This window comes from Fukomys damarensis, unplaced genomic scaffold (genome assembly GCF_012274545.1).
Source record: "Fukomys damarensis isolate Sample0158 unplaced genomic scaffold, DMR_v1.0_HiC HiC_scaffold_34, whole genome shotgun sequence".
NCBI lineage: Eukaryota > Metazoa > Chordata > Mammalia > Rodentia > Bathyergidae > Fukomys > Fukomys damarensis.
The window spans coordinates 4,864,079-4,883,997 of NW_022900946.1; the positions used below are offsets into that span (position 1 = coordinate 4,864,079).

At 46.7% G+C, this 19,919-nt stretch overlaps 1 protein-coding gene across 1 annotated transcript in view; it reads right to left on the reverse strand.

The window, feature by feature from the left end:
* The window catches only part of Prkcb (protein kinase C beta), a 302,610-nt gene that overhangs the window by 59,648 nt on the left and 223,043 nt on the right, over window positions 1-19,919 (reverse strand). The window contains exon 10 of the mRNA XM_010623466.2: window positions 18,609-18,755. Coding sequence (XP_010621768.1) covers window positions 18,609-18,755 — 147 coding nt within the window. The remainder of the gene's footprint in view (window positions 1-18,608; window positions 18,756-19,919) is intronic.

The window sequence follows — 19,919 nt, forward strand, 5'->3', positions numbered from 1 at the left end:
CCCCATTGTGAATCCTATTTCACAGGAAACTGAGGCATAGGGAGGTAAGCAACCTGCTACACCACAATTCAGCTAAGAGAGAGCCATGATTTGAACTCAGGTCTATCTGACTAAAGTTCCTATCTCTGCTCATTTTTTGGGAGAGGTATAAAGTTCTCGGACTTGATTCAGCCTGGGGACCAGAGGATGCAACAGAAACCTGGGGGCCTGAGGGAATGACGTACAGAACGGGCTTGGAGGCAGGGAGCTCAGCACACCCTGCCTTCCTCTTGTTGGAGGGCCACCAGCATTTGTGCACAGAAGCTTCTGGCCCCTGCATTCACACGCTGAGGCCTCTGGGCCGCGTGTGTGTTCACAGAGTCCCCTTCGCCTGCTTCCACTGTCTCCTCTCATCGCAGACACGGGGGTTCAGGGCACGTTGAGAAGGCTTTTGGCACACACTTCCACAGTGATAAGACTTTCCTCAGCTTTGTCCCCCCATACCTTACCCGTACCTCTGGGCTGCGTGTGTGTTCACAGAGTCCCCTTCGCCTGCTTCCACTGTCTCCTCTCATCGCAGACACGGGGGTTCAGGGCACGTTGAGAAGGCTTTTGGCACACACTTCCACAGTGATAAGACTTTCCTCAGCTTTGTCCCCCCACATACCTTACCCGAGCCAGCACATTCTCTGAAACTGCAGCCCAGACATGCTACTTCAATGCTGAAAGTCCTCAGTGGCAACCAAGGGCTAACCGGTGCCCAACTCTTTCCTTGCCTTTGAACATTCTATTCCCACTGTCTGTGAAGCCCTTCCATCTGCTTCCGCCACCTGAAACATCTGAGACTCAGCTCTGATGTCACCTCCGTCTGAGTTTGATGATCCACTTAGAAAAACATGGCCACTCCTGCCTCGGTGCACCTGCACTCTTTGTACAAGTGCCACTGACTTCAATATAGACCTTTCTAAATAGCAATCATTCGTGTGCCTTTTCCACATTTTTCCTGCTCCCTACACTGTCAGTCGCTTAGCATTTAAAAATCTAATCATGTGCCTGGCACATCCTAGGCACTTACGTTTACATGGGAAAGAAAAATACAAAATAGCCACAGCACTAGCAACGGTGATGGCTACATTTCGTGTTCCTGTAAGTGGAAATTATCTTTTATTTAATTGTCTCGTGTAGGTTCTGGAGCTTCCAGAAACTTGAACGCCAACATCAAGGGCGTGGGCTGTTTATTCAGCTGTGCCTGCATCTCCAGGGTGAGGGTTCCAAACAGATTGAAAGGATGTGTTGAAGCGACGTTCGTATCAATTTCCAAGACACATCTGTTACCCAAGAATCTTCTGGGAGAGATGTAATCAATAACACTGACAGCAAATAAAGCAGAGGAAAGTAGCCAGGAGCCCCTGGCTAGGAAGTTTCTTGTGGTGAACTTTACCGGCAAATCCCAGTGGTGATGTGCGCTTGGGAATCTTGGCCCAATCTTGCCTGTGCGGTGATGCCCTATACTGGTAGGGCCATGGACTTCAGAGTTAGAAGACCAGGTGTGACAGTGATTAGGAAGCCGACCTGCATGGATTAAGGAATGCCTAGCAGATTGGTGGAGCACGATTCCAGGTGGGTCTGTCTATGGATGGTTGACACATAGGGAGCTGACAACTGAGGAAGGAAGACCCACTCTAGACGTCCCACCGACAGGCCTAAAGCCTGGATGAAACAAGCGGGGGAAGAAGAAGGAAGTCTTCCCTTCTGCTTCTTCAGAGGAGCTCTGGTCTTCACCATCACCTTTGAACATTTATCTCCATTTATTTCAGGCCACCAGCACAGAACCTTCAGCCCTCCAATGCAGACCCTTCTGGAGTGAGCGCCAGGGCCTCAGCTCTTTGATTGGATGCTCTGCACCGCCATTTTGCATTCTTCCACCCCCAACTCCACAGGCAGCCATTTCAAGCCTTCCTGTAAGTCCTTTTCATTTCACATATATTAAATCTGTTCCTGTAATAAACTCTAATGGATACAACTGGTATGTGTTCAAGTTTCACCATGTACTACGGGAATTCACTTTACTTTTCTAAGCCTCACTTTTCTCATCCATGGATTTGGGATGCCAGTAACATTCAGGGCACAGACAGAGGGAGCAGAGTACACCCCTTAACTCAGTACCACACCTGGCAAACAAGGAGAACGTAACACCTGTGGACCAGATTGGTTTCCTGGGGCATCATGGCAAGGGATAGAAATGTATTCTCTCCGAGTTTGGAGGTCAGAAGTCCAAAATGAAGGGGTTGGCAGAACTGGTTGCTTCTGGAGACTCCGAGGGAAAAGCTGTTCCATGCCTCTCTCCTAGCCTCTAATGACCGCCAGCAATCCTTGGCATTCCTTGGCGTACAGATATAGCACTCCAATTTCTGCCTCTGTTTTCACATGGTGTTCTTCCCCGTATGTTCTGTGTCCAAATTTCTCTCTTATAAGGACTCCAGCCATTGGATTTGGATCCACTTTAGGCCAAGATGACCTCATCTTAACTAAATTACATCTTCAAAGGCTTTATATCCAAATAAGGTCACATGCATAGGTAAGGGATTGAATGTACCCTTGGGGGAGAATACAATCTTATCCACTTAGTGGCTTCCTCAACAATCCTGAGAAGGATCAAGGGGACTGCTGGATACCTTTGAACAAAGCCCCAGTTTCCAGTTTTTGGCTGGCTTAGGGACTTTGCCATAAGGGAACCATGTGTTCATGTGTTCACTAGAGAAGAGGACAGAGACAGTAAGAATCCAAGACCCTGCTTACCACACCTCCCCAACGCCAACAGACGCTTGCCAGAAATGCAAAGCCCAGTGAGTTATCCTCAGTTCTTCTCTCCTGTACTTTTCATTGAATACATCTCAAGTTTTGTCAGCTCTGCATTCCAAATATATGCTCAATACCAACCCGCTGCTGATCAAAGCCACTATCACCCTCAGCCCAGCCACCTACAACTGCTTCCTGATCATCTCTCCACTTCCATTCTCCTTGCCCCTAACCACCACATCCACCCTACTTCCCACATACTAAGCGATGCTTTAGACTCTCAAGCCAGTTCATGCTATTCCTGCTTCTCCTAAGACCCTCCCCGGTCTTCCAGCTGTACTTACGATGAAACCTCATCTCTCAAGGAGGCCCCTACTTTGGCTTTTGCTGACTTCAGGGCTCTTTCCCCAGCCACACTCAACCACTGCTCCCTCACCTTGTTTATGAGTTGATTTCGGGGCCCTAAGTCCCCACCTTCTCTATGCCTGCATCCCTCTGCCATCCCTCTCCCGACTTTATTTTTCTTCACAGCACTTATCACACCTGGCACGGTATTAATATGTCTGTTTAATTTTCTTTCTTACTAATGTGTGAGCTCCCTGAGGACAGGCTTTGTCTGACTTGCCCGCTGTCACATCCCCAGCATCTAGTACATAGTAGACACTCAGTGCTTTTTGAATAATGCACCAAAAGATCTCAGTGGAGAACACAGCTTAAGAAACCTCGATGTCTACGTCACAAGCTCTAGTTACTTGCGCTTCAGTGACTCAGAGCTCAGCGCTGTTCAGTTCACATATGGCTCTATCCACGCACATTAAGAAATTAAGACGGCGCTCTAGATTGTATCACTTAGAAAGATAATTTTACAGTACGGAAACTATGTCCACACAGGTGAATAAGACTCATTATACACCGTACAGTAAATATGTGTGTATCGTCTGTGTGTGTACGTGTGTTATATAAACATGGAACACACTCACATATTCTCTTTCTTTCCCCCTCTCTTTTCTTTTTCTCTGTACTTCCTGGAGATATAGGAAAGGTAACAAGTCATGATTTCCTATATGCAAAATAATTTTTTGAGGAGAAAAACTAGCTTTCTTAGGCCCTGGGTCTGAAAGTATGGATCTCTGTGTGGGCAGTGACTCCAGGCGACAGGGTCAGGAGCGGGGAGAGGGAGGTGAGGCCAAAGCACGGGCATCAGAGTATGCAAGCTCGGTTGGCTACAGGACGGAGAAGGGGGAAGATTCCAGCTCGATGGTCTCTGACAGTGCATCTAATGTGAGAAAGAGATAACCGGGGCTCACAGGGGCTGCAAACACCCACTTGGGAGAGCAGGGTGCAGGGAGAGGAGGTCAGCATGGGGGAGGGACAGACGAGCAAGCCAAAGGATCTGTGCCTACAGTGCAGCCCTCCAAGGGACTGTGACCCCTGGAGACCCCTCCTGCCCCATGCCCAGGACCCTAGGGAGAGAGCTTTGGGACAAGGCTGGCTGCAGGACTAGGGTTTACCTGGGGTACCCTTCTATTCTAGGGTTCTGTCTCTCGGATGATCCCACTGCTCTCTGGGGCTGTGTGCTGCCTGGATTCCACCCACCCCCACCAAAGCCCTGCAGAGGGGACTTCCGGCCAGCTCAGCTCTCAGTCTTAAGGCAAATACGATCTCCTCCCTCCCCACGTGCATCCACTGCGCTTGCCCCGCCCACTTCTACCAAGCTGTTGTTCGTCCACCATGCACATTAGAATTCCCTGCAGAGCTTTTAGGAGCTGATGTTTGGGCCACGCTCCAGACCAATTAAATCAGAATCTTCTAAATATCTGGGTCCTTCCTGTGCCAGGCCTGGCCTGTGCTGGAGAAGGTCAGGGAGGTAAAGTTGGCCTGGGGCCATCAGGCTGTGTTGTAATCAGAAGCCGGAACGTGGGCCAAACCCTGTGGATTTGCTCTCCCAAGGGCATGTACCAACTCAGGAACAGGATTTTGAGAGAAAATTGAGTGTGGCCCGGTTCTACCATGACTGTTCGCTTCAGCACCCTTATCCATATAACATGGTAGGTAGGTAGCCTGACAATCTTTGCCATGTAAGAACGAGATTATGGTACCAAAACAGTCTAGTGATCTGGAAGCTTGTATCTCATGAGAATTGTAAAATCACAGTAGTATAAGTTCTGACTCTGGAATCATGAGTTCAAATCCCGACTCTTATCATGTGCTTTACTCTGTATTCTTGAACATGTTCCTCAGCCTCTTTGAGCCTCAGTTCCCTCTTTCAGCAAATAGACATAATGATAGTTTGGTAGTTTCTCCATCACAAGGCTCTTGTGAGATCCAATGACATTAACCCAGGCAAAGCTCAGTGAGTGGCACCCAACAAGACCTAAGTATTAAACACAGGCACATTCACAGAGAGTAAGAATGATGTTCTACTTCCTTCCATGGCTACAAGGGGTTCTTCCCCACATTCTCTGTATACAGGAAAGGGAAAGGAAGAAAGTGAGTTGGAAAAACATCACTATTTCTGTAAAATCTATGATCTAGGAGGCCCTAACACAAGGTGGAGAATAAAAGGCAAAGTCCTATTGTCTGTGCTCAGCACTGGGGATGGACCAAGTTCTCCTGGAGGGACCAAAAGGATCCTCCCTCAGGGATCCACATACTTGGTAACAGACAGCACTCTCCTGTGGAGCCAGCAAAGAGAGCATCTACCAACCTCCGAGAGAGGGAGAAGAACTACATACTCTACTCTCCAGGCCCTCCCAGATCCATCTGATCTGAACTGCGGACTTACCAAGCCCCTCCTTCAGAACGGACCGAGGATGAAGAGCTGAGGGGCTAAAGTAACCTCACCCTTCCAGAGACCTGGAAAGCTATTCCATCTAGGAGATCTTACAGCATGCTGGATGTGGTCGTAAAATATACACACCAGTCCATCGATTCACAGGGCCATGATCCAAGATTAGGAGCTTAGCATACAGTAACAATACATTGTTCACCATGGTTGTTTGTGAATTCTCGACTTCTGAGGCTCTCCCAACTTTAAATTTCATTAGACACGATGCAGGTCATCTTGAGGCCCTAATTCTGATTGTCTCTTATGGTTTAGCCTTTGGGTTACATTCCCTAAGCATACTATGTCTAAATTTTACATTGGATTGTGGCCATACCAGTTTAATACAAAGTTATATGGCTGGAGGAGATCAGCACATTTGCCTTGAGCAGCAAGGAGGAAGTGAGTAGTCTAGAAATGATTTCAGGCTTCTAATAGCTTGTTTTGGAGCAAGCAACTGAATAGACTTCACTTAGTGAATACATACTTAAGGAAAAATTGAAAAGTGGTATAATGGGGAAATGATGCTACTTGGGAGTTAATAGAGTAAAGCGGGGTGGGACTGAATCACTTCCTGGATACAATCTTCAGGTTGGTTTGACAAAAAGAAGAGCAGCAATATCCAGCGTGCACATCAACTCAGATGACAGAACTTGGCTATTTATTATGTAAGGTCTTCCGTATTTAAGAAAGCTCATCACAGGCGATAAAAGCACAGATCTATGTGAAAGATAAGCCGAGTTTTCATTTCAGAGGTCAGGACAGCCAGGCACATTCAGATAGAAAGCCTTTAAAATGATGCCTTGTCACATCTGCGATTTAATCAAGTTGAATTTTTGCCCACTCACAGAAAAACCACGGAAGTGTGAAAGGAATTGAAGAATGGACATGTGTTCAGCTGGTCACCGGCGGTTCCTTCAGACTTGCTTTTGTTAAGCGAATGTCACTATGCCAACAGAAGGGATGACTCACAGCCGCTGCTGGCAAGGGGAGGAGAGGCAAGGAGGAGACTCAGCTCTGGTGCTCTAAATGAAGACGTCTGATTGGATCTAGTAAAAATATTTAATTGGGTTCTAATAAGAAATGTGAAAGGACTACTGTAACAGCACTCAGGGCGGCACCAGCTCTAATTATTGACATTAACAGAACTGATATGCATCCATTTGAGCTATTAAAGGTTTTTGGGGGGGCTTTTCTGGAGCTAAAAATAAACATTGGTGAACTTGAAGGACTTAGGCTAAATGAAATGATCCAGGCACAGAAAGACTAATACCGTAGGATCTCACTTATGTGTAGCATCTAAAACAGTCAAACTTGGAGAGACAGAGAACAGAATGGTCATTGCCAAGGGCTGGTGGGGGGCAGTGTGGAAATGGGGAGATGTTGATCAAAAACTTGCCATAATATGATGAATAAGTACTAGAGATGTAATGTAAGGCATGGGAACTATCATTAATGATACCACACTGTACACGTGAAATTTGCCAGTGGAGATCCTAAGTGTTCTCACTGTAAGAAAGAATCAACAGAAAATAAATACGATAAAATAAACCTTGGTGACATGTATAGCTTACCCAAATTCCCTTGAGCTGTATGTTAAATTCGACAAAGCGAGATGGTTAAAAAAAAGGCTGACTTAATTTGACTGCTTTTGAGATGGTTTCTGGGAAAACAAGCCAGTAATTGATTGCTTTTACCAAAGAGATTATGAAAAGAAATCCTTAAGGGTCTGTCATTCATTTCAACAATTAGGTTGCGCAGAGAGCCCGCTTCTCCATGATGTGACCTGCTCTATGAAGACAGGCTAGCTTGGCTGTTGATGTTGCTGACCACTCCTAGCAGACACTGCAGTTTCTCTGGGGCCAGAATGGATCACACTGGGCACAGCGGAGGTTGTGCAGCTCCCAGCTAAAACTACCTCCTGGCTGCCTATGAGTCTCTCCCCCCTCTGAGCCTCTGTTCCCTCACCCGTGAAATGGGGATAATGACAGCACCTACCTCCTAAGACTGTTACGCACACAAAATGTAAAACACTCAGATGAGTTCCCAGTGTTCAGCATGTATTATCAGCCTCTGCAGGGGCATCCAGGGGAGTTAGGACATGATGAATGTGACACTGGAGGAGGGCCACGGAGGACTGAAGCCATCTATGGCACTTGTGATCCTAGGAGCCATCCACATGTGTACATCCGAAATACGCAACCCGAGTGTTGGGTGATAACTGTTACGGTTTAGATATGAAACGTCTCCCAAAAGTCTTAAGTTCAAAATGGGGGTGACTGGATCATGAGGGTGTTTTACTCAACAGTGGATTAGTCCATTAGTGAGTTCGTAGCCAACTGTGCTGCTCAGAGGTGGGGCCTGGTGAGAAGAGCCGTATCCTGGGGGTGAGGCCTGGAAGGTGTATTCTTGTCCTTGGCTCCCCACTTCTACCTCTGCTTCCTGGCTTCCCCTGCCATGTCCTCTCACTGCGCCACTTCTGCCTTGGTGCCAGCTAAGCAGGGACTGAACCCACTGAAACTGTGAGCCAAAAATAAGTCTCCCTTTCTTCAAGCTGTGGGAGTTGGAGATTTTGTCCTAGCACCGGGACAGTGACTCAGACAATTACAATCTACTAATTTATGCTGTGATGTTTCTTGTAGGAAATACTATGGAAAGGCTCTGCTGTTGGGGCTCACTTTAAGAGGACTGTGGATTTCTGAACTAGTGTGCAGGGATGCGGTGAAGACAGATGTGCAAAAGGAGCCAAGAACCAAGACCGTACAACGACTGGACTTGAGACAGCTTCCATGTTAATAAGCTCTACCTGGCCCCTCACAAAAAGGATTTGAATTAATTTGATGATATTTACTGCAAAGAATCAGGTGATATCTTAAATAAGATGCAGACTGAAAAACAACTCCTATTTTGACCCGTGTACCAGTCAGGTCAGTCACTTTCTTCCTTCACGTATAGAAATTGGCCATACATCTTCTTTTACAGAGAACATCCCTGCCATTCCTCCTGATGTGTGGGAAGGAAAGTGACTCTCATCCAAGGGCACAGCTGATGGCATATGGACCCCCGTACCACAGGGGCCCTTCTGCCTCCCCTTGGGATCTTGGGCTGTGAGGATATTCTAGATTTGGGAATCAGACATGGAGACTTGAGAGGTGACAAGGCCAAGAGGCGGTACTGATGCATCTCCACAGAGACAACAGCGAAGGGCAAGGTGAAGGGTTGAAGGTTCCTGAGACAGAGACCTAGGAGTTGGGCTCCTTTGATTTATCTCACCCAGGCTGTACTTCCTGCCTGTGGACATCGTGAGAGGCACAGAAAGGAACCTCATGTACCCACTCAGTGCGCCCCCCACTTACTCTCGCACGACCACCTTCTTGCAGCAGGTGGAGAGTTATAAACTCAGAATTCTTGATATTTTTATTTTCCTTGTGAAATTAATTTTATTGAGGAAAATGGTCTTCACCGTGCTTTGTAATTTACTATATTCTGAGGAGCCAAGGAGCTATAGCAAAGCAGCAGATCACTTCGCTGAGGAGAGGCCTGGGAAGTTGGGGAGAGCGATGTGGGAAAGGTGAGCTGGTAAAACCATGCAGCAATCAGAATTGAATATGAAAGTCTGGGCCTGGGGGGAAGGTGCCATAATTGGGATGGAATCAATGAGAAGGCAGGGATCCAGGATCAGAATGCAAATGTCAAAAGGTTCTCTGGAAGAGGATTAAGGGAACAGGTAGCAAAGACTCACAGCTATTTGTGAACCATACGATAAAGGAATTCACCATATGGTGCAGGAAGACAGCGAAGCGGATTGAAGTAAGGGAAGTGCTTTTGTGTGTAGGGTTATATAACCATGTCTAGAGTGTGTGTGTGTGTGTGTGTGTGTGTGTGTGTGTACATACCACTAATGAGATTAAAATTAGGATAGACTCCCACAACTGCAGCGCAAAGACTTCAGAGAAGACCTTAGTTACTGGTACGAACTGAACTGCCTTTTAATCTCCTCAGGCAATTGCTTCCTGTCTGAAAGTCAGCACTGAGCTTGGCTCCACACGAGACACTGCTGCTTGGAGCTTGGAGCTCTGGACCATTCCCCTGTGCCCTCAGAGCACCTTCGTGACCCCTGACCTCCGAGAGTGAGCTGGAGGTGGCCAGGGACGGGCTGCCAGGACGGAAGCTGGTGTCGAAACCAGGGTGACTTTCCACTGAGCGTACCAGGCACAGCACTTAGGGCCCACTGCTTTTTCAGGGGTTCGTGGAAGCACTGACTTTCTTTAGATTCATGTGGAAAAACAACTTTAAGGCAGAAGAAAATGTTTCACTATGTAATATTAGTGTGTTTGCCTCTAAGCAGTGCATCCTAGATATCCTTTTGAACTCTTTCACGGAGGAAGGAGGAAACCACAAATGTCACTATGCAGCTCATCTAGTGGTTTTGTAAATGCTGTTTCAAGTGATTGAGAGAGACACGAAGAAAGAAAAGACTAGCGGCTTGGGAGATGTGTGGAGCCCAAAGTGGAGTTGTGTGCTGTTCGAGATGGGAAGTGGAAAGTGGAATCACAGATCCAGGTTTCAAGTCCTGACCCTATCTCTTCCCAGTTTTGTGATCTTGAAGAATTCACTTAACCTCTCTGATTTACAATTTCTGTACAGGTGTAGTAAGGTTATTATCAGTAGCTATCTCGCAGGATGGTGACGACAACCGACGGTACAATGTAATGCATGTAAATCCATAGCCAGGGCCCCACATTCAGCATGAGTTCAGTAAATGGACAATCAGGAGGGTGGAGGTGGGGTGGGTGGGGATGGCGGTCCAGTCAGTAAGCGTTAGGAGACATGGAGGAACCAGCCGAGGAGTGGCTGCACGAGCTAGAGATGTCTCGGAGACGGGGAGGATCCCAAGATGCTGGAGCCTGGGAAGGAGGCAAGAAGGGCAGCAGCTGGAGGAACGGAGGCCTTTTTCATGGGCCCTTGCGGGAGAAGTGCTCATAACTCAGTTCCGGGAGGTACCCAACAGGGACGGGCGACCAGGAAGGGCAGAGTGACGAGAGAGTGCCGACAGAAGATCTGCAGCCCATCGCCGCAGTGGCCCAGTCTGTCCAGTTATCAGCTTAGGATGAAAACTAAAACAGGCAACCTCTTCCTGACATGTAGTGGGAAAGAGGAGGCAGCAGGGAAGACAGTTACCCCCCAGACTCTAGAGTATCTTTGTAACGTCCTCGGGGAGCACTGCTGAGACTAGGGCCATAGGTATCAAGCAAACAAGAGAACCAAATGACATATCTGATCCACTAAGCAATATTTACAAACTTGGGACGTTAGTAAGTTGTTCCAACATTTTGGGTCTCTTCCTCCTCTCTGTGAAACAGGGGTAACACTAGCAACATTACAGAAGAAATGTGAGGGTTTCCACACAGGACACTTACAACAGAGCCTGACACGTAGTAAGGACTCAAAACATGTTAGGTAATATACCTTCACCATCATCCTCATCACCACCACCACCGATAGGCTACACATTCACGAAGGCAGCAGTTTAGTTATTAGTTAGTGAGTTCGTTAGTTTGTTAGTGGTGCTGGGATTGATCCCAGGGTCTTCACACTGAACTACATCTGCAGCCTTTTTTCTTTCCAGACACGGTCTCTCTAAACTGTTCAGGATAGGCTCTCCATCCTCCTGTCTCAGCCTCCCACAGTGTTGGGATTATAGGTGTGCACCACCAAGTCTAGCTGAGGAGGAGGCACAGATATTTTTATCTGTTTTATTCACTTCTTCTATACTTAAGAGTGCCTGGTATGTAGCAGATGCTCAACAAATACATCTTGAATAAATGAATCATTACTCAAGCCTATCAGTGGGCAGTTAGTATAAAAGTGATCACCACTGGCCAATGTGAGGTATGGTGGATTTCAGTCTGGGTCCCGATTCCTGTCCCTTTGTGCCCGCACTCCGTTTTCACACAGAGCCAACAAGCCTCGTGCTCAGATCTGGACAGTGATGGTTCAGAGACCACTGGTAACCCGGAGACAGGACCACAGAAAGTGGCTGGGGGGTGGGGGCAATTCATTGTGCAAAAGCATCAGGAAAGAGCGGGCAGGGAAGAAGTAGAGGCAGCGAATCTCAGAAGTGCAGTTTGACCCTTTGGATCTGCTCAGAGCAAAGGACAGAGAAGGGATGTCAAGATCATGGGAAAAATTTTTAAGGACAAAGTAACGGGAGGGATATGAGGGAGAGGTGCGATCAGGGACTTCCCGTACTTTACACAAATGCACAAAACTCATGGAAAAGGGCTTTGTGTTCTTCAAAACTGAGTAGTAACAAGGGGTCAAATCTTCATGTAAGTGTAAATGTTTAAGACAGTTGGTCACAAAATGTAATATTGGTACTGTTGGCGGTACAAGGATAAAATTACCATTCTTGTAATAGGTTCTCTAAAGCACATTAAGACATATAACTGGTGCATTAAATCTGTAGCTTTCCACACATTACTGGTTCTGGTTCTGGCCATGTTAAGACGACAAAAAGGAAGCCCACTCAAAGTGAATTTAAGGAAAAACATCCTCCTTAAAAGGACACATATAGATGGTGAAAAAGTAAGCAGGTTCATGCCTGATGGAAATTTGGGGACCTTGGCCCTGGCTCTAGTTAGCTCTGGGGCTGGATGCAAAGTCTTCAAGGGACACCTCAGTAGAAGACGGCCCTAGCTAACCCTCAGTGGCCTTCCTAGAAACACCCGGGCACTGGGGCATTCTTCCAGGAAAGTCAGGCACTGGAAGAAGAAGCTTAATGGTTTTTTCCTCTCACCTCTCTGTTTCTGATTTTAGATGATCTGAAATGCAAACACAACAAGGGAATGGGATAGGATTTAAAAAAAAACCAATAAATGCAATATCTAGGCACCTAGTTTCTAAGGACCTTTTACTTTTTCCTTTCATTTCATAAGCTGCTGACTTCTTCCTACTTGATTTATTCCTGGCTTGTGATCTGCTTCAGGAAAGGCAGCACTAACACCTGGCATGTTCCATGATTTGAACACAAGGAAATGTCGCAGAGAAGAGATTCTTCAAGTTTCTTGTTTGTGGGGTGAGGTAAATTGGGAGTTATAAAGGGAAAAGTCAGAAGGCCTTTTGTGTGGCTATGAAAAATTCCAACCAGAGCCAAAAAGCAAGGCACCTAACAGGGTGCTCTCGCTACCTACCCAACTGTGCTCCCAGCCTCCCTGTGCTGAGGTGTGGCCTGGGGACCCAGGCTCTCTAATGGCCTGTGGGCAGATGGCATGGGTTTTACTTCCAGAATGAAGACTTTTAAGAAGCAGATTGTGCCTCCTCCTTCCTCTCTGCCCCCTTAGACAAAAATGGCCCTGGGGATTCACAAGCCCTATAAGATGGAAGGAATCCCATCTTTAATCACAGGATGGAGACAGTGGTGGGCCCGGAACACTCACTGGCGAGGGGGATGCACATTAAACCTCTTCTGCACGGAGGCAGTGCACATTTGGGGGCCAGTGGTTACAGTGGTGGAATCCTCCCCTCTGAAATGAGCCACGGAGCCCTGGCTGCCTCACAGAGTAATCAAGCTTGTTTCAGGGTGGGAATCAGAAAGAGACATCCTGACATTTTTCATCTACCCACCCCCCCATTTATGAGCTAACTCATTTTTTAGACAGAGCTTGAACCACTTTCTCAGCAAAGCTTTCCCTGACCCTGGGGCAAATCTCACTCCTCAGCTCCCTAGCTCATCACCGCTTTGCTTTACATCTGGTGGTGTGATCTTTCGTTCATGTTTACACCCCACAGAACTCTAAAGTACGCAGTTCTCAAAATTCCCGGAATGGTACCCTGAAGATGTATTTTCGTATATGTAAAATTCACCTTAAAAATCATTAAAAATATCGAGTCCTGCATAATGGTTTATGTGCTGATAAGTTTAGAGGTAAAGTTGGGAGATTGGTTTTGTTTTTGTTTTTGAGACAGGGTCTGTAGCCCAGGCTGGCCTTGAACTCCTGTCAATCCTCCTGCATCAGCCTCCCCAGTGCTGGGACGTCAGGTGTGTGCCATCACGCCCCGCAGTTCAGGCGTGAAGTGTACTGAGGTCTAATAACTAGCCTTGAAATGCATTAAAAGTGGACTGGTGCGAGACAGGTGAATGTAAGGGTACCTATGTGATAAAGTAAGTACAGTCAACTATTAATTTTAGAATCCACGCAGTAGGTATTGTGGATGCTTATCATGAAATTCTTTCAGCTTCTCTGTATTTTTAAAAATAAAATACTGGAGGAAAAGGTAAATTACAGCAGGGATTTGTGAACACACTACATGAAGGTATTTAGTGCACACACATTGGATTTCATGTTACTAATCACGATGTTTGTTTTTTGCTGTTACTATTGCTTGACATGGTATAAATCTTTTCATGATGAGAGAGAAGGAAAGAGGCAGAGGGAGGGAGAGGGAGAGGAAGTATGTCCATGACAGAAAGAGAGGAAGATGCTTTGTTCTTTTGAACATAGCTTGGCTGTACCATTATATTTAACCTCACATCATATGAACAATTTTGATTTTTCCTATTACCACGTGTGTTCCCATAAACATCATTTTACACAGATCTCTGTGCTGTTGGGTTTGAGCTTCCTTACGTCTGCAGGTCTACGCCCTAACAGCACACCTGCTGCCTCCCACAGCACGTCCTCCACTCACCCTGGCGCTTCCCTTCCACAGCCAGGAGGCAGCGGTATAAGAGAATAAGAAAGCTTTCTTTCAAACTTGTCAGCATGACTTTTAAAAAAGATTTAGATCACACAAAACATCACCGCGAGCACAGATGAAGTCTCAGGAGACAAGCAATACTACCATTAATTAAATACTTAACAGGTTTATTTCTGCAGCACACTAGGATGACAGGCACCAAATCTATCACGTAAAGAGCTGTATTTGTGTGTACAGTTTGTGGGTTACTTGCTATGTTTACTTTATAAGGTCAACTTGTATAACCCACTGGACTACATATGCCCGACTACATATACAGGTAGATAATAGATAGATGGAGAGACAGACAATGTAATTTCATCAACCACAGAGATCTGAAAGGTACAGAGTTTGGCAAAGCTAAAGTTAAAAGTTGAAAGAATCGTAAAAAATAGAGGGTGAGGAATGAAACTCTAAAAGGCAGCGTTAAATGATAAATAAATAATGCATCCAAAGCTGTAGCATAAAAGTCCAAGGAAGCACCTGTCTCCAGGTAAGCCGGACGGGCTAGCAAGGTCTGCTCTTCTAGGACAGATGGCCCCGCACTGGCCAAGACAGCCACTTCTCTGGACTGTTCTTCTTTTGAAACTTTTTAAACGGGGCCAACAAGTTCAGGATAACGGACTTCACACTCACTTTCTCCCTTGTTTCATTTTCACAGAACTTCACAAAATGCTTGTGTCATTCCCTAGCCGCTCTGCAAATTATTATAGTGCTTCAGAGCCTGTTTTTCTGGGCCAGATCGGATCCAGGGGACCCGGAGGAGGGGAGGCGTGAACCCAAGAGCTGGTCTCTTTCATCCTCAGAAGGGAGAGAGCCGACCAGAGCCGCGAGTTCTCCTGTCTAAGGGGTTTGATCTACAGACCTAATCAGGCTGCGCAAAATATTCAAAGTGGGCATTCAGATTTGAAACTACATTAAAACGGTGATTGTCAAAACTAGAGGTGCATAACATTATGAGATGTTTTAAAGGATCGCAGAGGTGTTTGCTACTCTATTTTGCTTTCATGACATGCTGCTGTTTTCCTCTGTGATTTATCTGATGCTCCATCCCCAGCCTGGATTATTACCATAGCCTCAATTATTACCACAGTTACTATGGAAACATATGATCTATTCTTTCGTATTCCCTCCCTATTCCCCAATGATCCATTTTCCCAGTGCCCCCCCCACTCTGATCCTTTCCACAAAGCCCTCAGGAATATCCACTCCTCTATAAAATTCTCCAACCTATATTGATAAGTGATCAGACACATGTGCACAGGACGCCAACTTCTGAGTTAATGAGGACAGAAATAATGTTACATTAGGACAGAGAGACTGGAAAGGAGCAAGTTAAATGAACTGAAGTTCACATACAGAGACAGTGGCAGAAAGTGGCCACAGAAAGAGGTGACCTTGGGTGTGAGCAAGACTTCTCAAGGTTTATCCTTTTAATATAAGTTTAATTATGAGTCATGTGACTACAAGACTTAGTAAAAATAAAATCGGGGAGCAGAGCAATGAGGCATAACTAGTAATGGTTATGAAGTTTCTTTTATGGACAATGAAAATGTTCTAAAACCAACAGTGATGACGGTTACACAAGCGTGTGAACACAATCAAAACCAATGGATTGTACACCTTATGTGGGCACAGCGTATGATGTGTGAATTATATCTCAATAATGCTGTTTTAACATATACGTGAATAAGAAAAATATATGCACGAATTTTTAAATTTTTTCTTCGAGTTGGGGTCTCACTATGTTGCCCAGGCTGGCCTCAAACCCCTGGACTCAACTCCCGCCTCAGCCTCCCAACTACCTAGGACTGCAAGGGTGCACCACTGCACCCAGACTAAAATTTAAATTTTAAAACCTCCTCAGGGCATGGTAGCACACACCTGTAATCCCAGCACTTGGAAGGCTGATGCAGGAGGATCACAAGTTCAAGGCCAGCTTTGGGCTACACAGTGAGACTTTATCTCCACAAACCCTAAATGTAAAGGGGTGGGGGAGCTTGGGTGGTTCCATGGTAGAATATGTACCTAGCACTGTGAGCCCCAGGGCTTAATCCACAGCACTGCGAAGAAAGAACAAAACCAACAACAAGAAGCGGGGAGGGAGGGAGGGAGAAAGCAAGTGAGCCAGCCGGCCTGCCTCCTCACGGCCTCAGCCTGTTAAGCTCTCTTCCTCGCTAGGCCGATCTCTGCTTTGTCATCAGGGAAACACCCTTCCCTGAAAGTTAAATGTTTCCATTCCTCCTAATATTTCACTATCTTGACTCTCTCTCTGGTCTCTCACCCCCAAGCCTCAAGACACCCTCTTTCCTACTCAGACGATGACCCTCTTCCTGCTAGATTTCCTTCCCAACCCAGGCACGGTACCATTTTCAATCACTTGTTTAGTACTCTTTTGCTGAATACCCGCTAAGTCATGCTCTGTGGATCTGCGGAGTCATTCCTCTTCCAGAATCCCCAGCTCCCTTGTTACCCTGACCTTCTGGTCCAGTGACTGCTGATCTCCACCCTTCGCACAAACTCACCAACTTCTTCTCCATCCCAGGCTGCTCAGAGCTGCTGGGGGAAAAAAAAAATCACACCATGCTGTGGACCAGTATCAACTACGCATTTCCTAACCTTCCAGACCTCAGGGCTGCTCCACAATCTCACTGAGTGTCCTCACTCCCTACTTCCATTCCATGGGTCTCAGATTCTTTATTCCACCGCATCAGATGGCCTCGATACCCACAGGCAGAGAAATGCTTGCATTCTATTCGAGCAGTGAATGACTTCAAGCTGTAGCCCTGGAAATACAGTGATAGCCACAACAGAGAAGATCCATTCTCTTCTGGAGGTTAAATCTTAGAAAGAGGGAAACACCAAAAAGGAAATAAGAAAAGTATCATCCAGTGATAGATTCCATGAGAGGATTAAATACAATGGAGAGTGAATGGGATCTACTCTGGATGATCAGAACGGATGTCAAAGCTGAGGTGTGAACTGCAAGAAGGAGCCAGCTGTGCAAAGACCTAAGGGAGCAGCATCAAAACATGGGTGATAGGGAAAAGAAAAAGAAGAAGAAAAAAAAGAGCAAGGTCAAGCAGAGAACAAGAGCTGGATGATTAAAGCGATGGAAGCCAAAAACTTAGCAGAGAATTTATTCTGTGACGGACGTCACCAGAGGGCGCTGGCCAGGGAAGCACCTTGGCCTTGACTTACTGTGTTTTAAAAATTATAATGGCCGCCAAATGGAAGGAATATTGATTACAGATAACAAGGCTGAGGGTGGGAAACAAATCAGGAGCATCTGCAGTGGGCCCGGTGACACGCGGTGCAGAACAGACGAAGGCTGTGTCAGCAGCTGAGTGGACGTGGGGTGTAACGTGCAGGAGTTGGCAGGGTTCACCAGTGGGTTGTACAGAGCTGTGAGGCCAGGGGTGAAGGACGCAGGGAAATTCAAGGGCAACTCCCAGATTTCTGGCTTCAGTTTCGGAGATGGAGAAGAAATTTATATTTTTTGTACACCTGAGTTCATGGTGCGAGATTTATACTGAACATCTTTGTGGCACACAAAGGGATTAAAAGACTCCAAAAAACACTAAACAAGTCAGGAATACTTATAACACAATCTCAACTTTGGTAAAACAGTGTCTCGTGGTATCTATAAAAGCATCCAGAATGCTCTACGCGTCCCAGAGTCATCTTTCAACTGTGCAGCTATTTGAAAGGAATTGTTTCCATTCTCAGCTGCCACGACGATGTTTTCCAGAAGGCAAATCTAATCGTGTCACTTCTCCGCTTAAAAAACTTTCAATGGCTCCCCACTGCTCCGTGGATAAAATCCCAGCCTCTCTGTGTAGCTCGTAAAGTTTCACGTCATCAGAGCCCCACTCCCTCTGCCATCTCACACCCCGCCACCTCCACCTGCTCACGGCAGTGTGGTTCCAACACCGTTTGACGGCACCTAGAATACACCCGCTCTTCCCTACCTCAAGGCCTCGGCACTGCTGTTCCCTCTGCTGGGAACATTCCTGCCTAACTCGGAAAGCAAGTCTGTTTCATTCTGACTCTTTAGGCCTGACTGCAGAAGTCACCTTCTCAGACGATTGGGGGTGGGTCCCCTCTCCGTTCCTGACAGCGCACTCCCTTTGTTTGTTTTACAGTATTCATTACGAACTGCAGGGCAGATCTATTTACTTGTTCCTTGTCCCCCACTAAGTCATAAACCCCACATGAGCAAGCGTTCCCTCTGGGAGGGACACAGCCACCTGCCAAGCCACTGTACCTTGCCAAAGCTGCCCTTCCCCAGCACCATCAGAAAGTTGAAATCAGTCAGTTTCATCCGGTCCCGGTTGCCATTGTTGTCAAATTTGGAGACAGTGTTAGTCGTCTTTTCTTCCGGAGTCTTGGTTCCCTGGCCGATCTTGGCCCTCTGGAGGAGGAAGCACATGGAGGACAGGATCAGGGCTTCAGGGGAGTTCTGTGGGAAGACACAGTCATCTGGGTCTGCAGATCATGCCCACCCTGCTGAAAGCTTGATGCTTTTATCCCTCGTGCCTTGTCCACCACCTGGAGCTGCCATTTCCCTGCTCCTAGCTGTTTCTAGAATCTACTTTTCCTCCCCGCCCCCCTGGCCTTCATCTCTCCCCGGACAGCCCACCTGTCCCCCTGCCCTTGTACTGGACCTCACACGCAGCCACAGGGAGCTGCTCACCTCCTGCTCAAGATGCCCAGCAGCAGTAGTAGGGCGATGCCCCATCAACCTTAGGGTAAAGACTCCTCTTCCCCAACACGGCCTCACAGGACACGGCTCTTCCTCATGCTGTCACGTTTGCCACTGTCGTTACTTAGGGAGCATGGCTGACAAAGCAGCCACCATACTTTTTACCTTTTATAGCTAATGTTTTAAAAATTTATACACACACACACACAGTGAAGTTCACAAATCTTAAGTGCACATGTCCATGAATTCTGACAAATGAATTCACTCGTAACCCACGTCCCAAACAAAAACCATCTCCATCCCACCCCATGGAAGCCCCCAACTAACCCCTCTCCCAGACAACACAATGGGGGTCTTGCTCTGACTACTACTCTTCTAGGTCAGTTTTGTCTGTTCTTGAATTTCATCTAAATAGAATCAAAGAATACACACTTTTTCATATTTGATTTCTTTCACGCATCAAACTATTCTTGAAATTCTTCCATGTTGTGTGAATCAGTGTGTGTGTGTTTAAATGTGGTACTGGGAATTGAATTCAGGGCCTTCAAACTGAACTAGGCCCCTGGCCCTTTTTTAGAAAACAGGATCTTGCTAAGTTGCCACGCTGGGCTCGAACTTGCAATCCTCCTGCCTCAGTCTCCCAAAGCACTGGAATTACAAGTGTTGTGCCACCACACCCGGTTATTTTGTTTTGTGCGTGTGCCAGGGGCCACGCCTGATGATGGCCCTTCCTCTCTTCCACAGAGTAGAGAGTCACAGAGACAGTCTGTTCGGCTCATAGCGTAGGCCCGATGGCACAGGCTGACATGGTACCTTCTGTTTCCTTCCCGTGCCGGCTTTATCACACTAGGCTCTGCCCAGGCCACAAAGGCC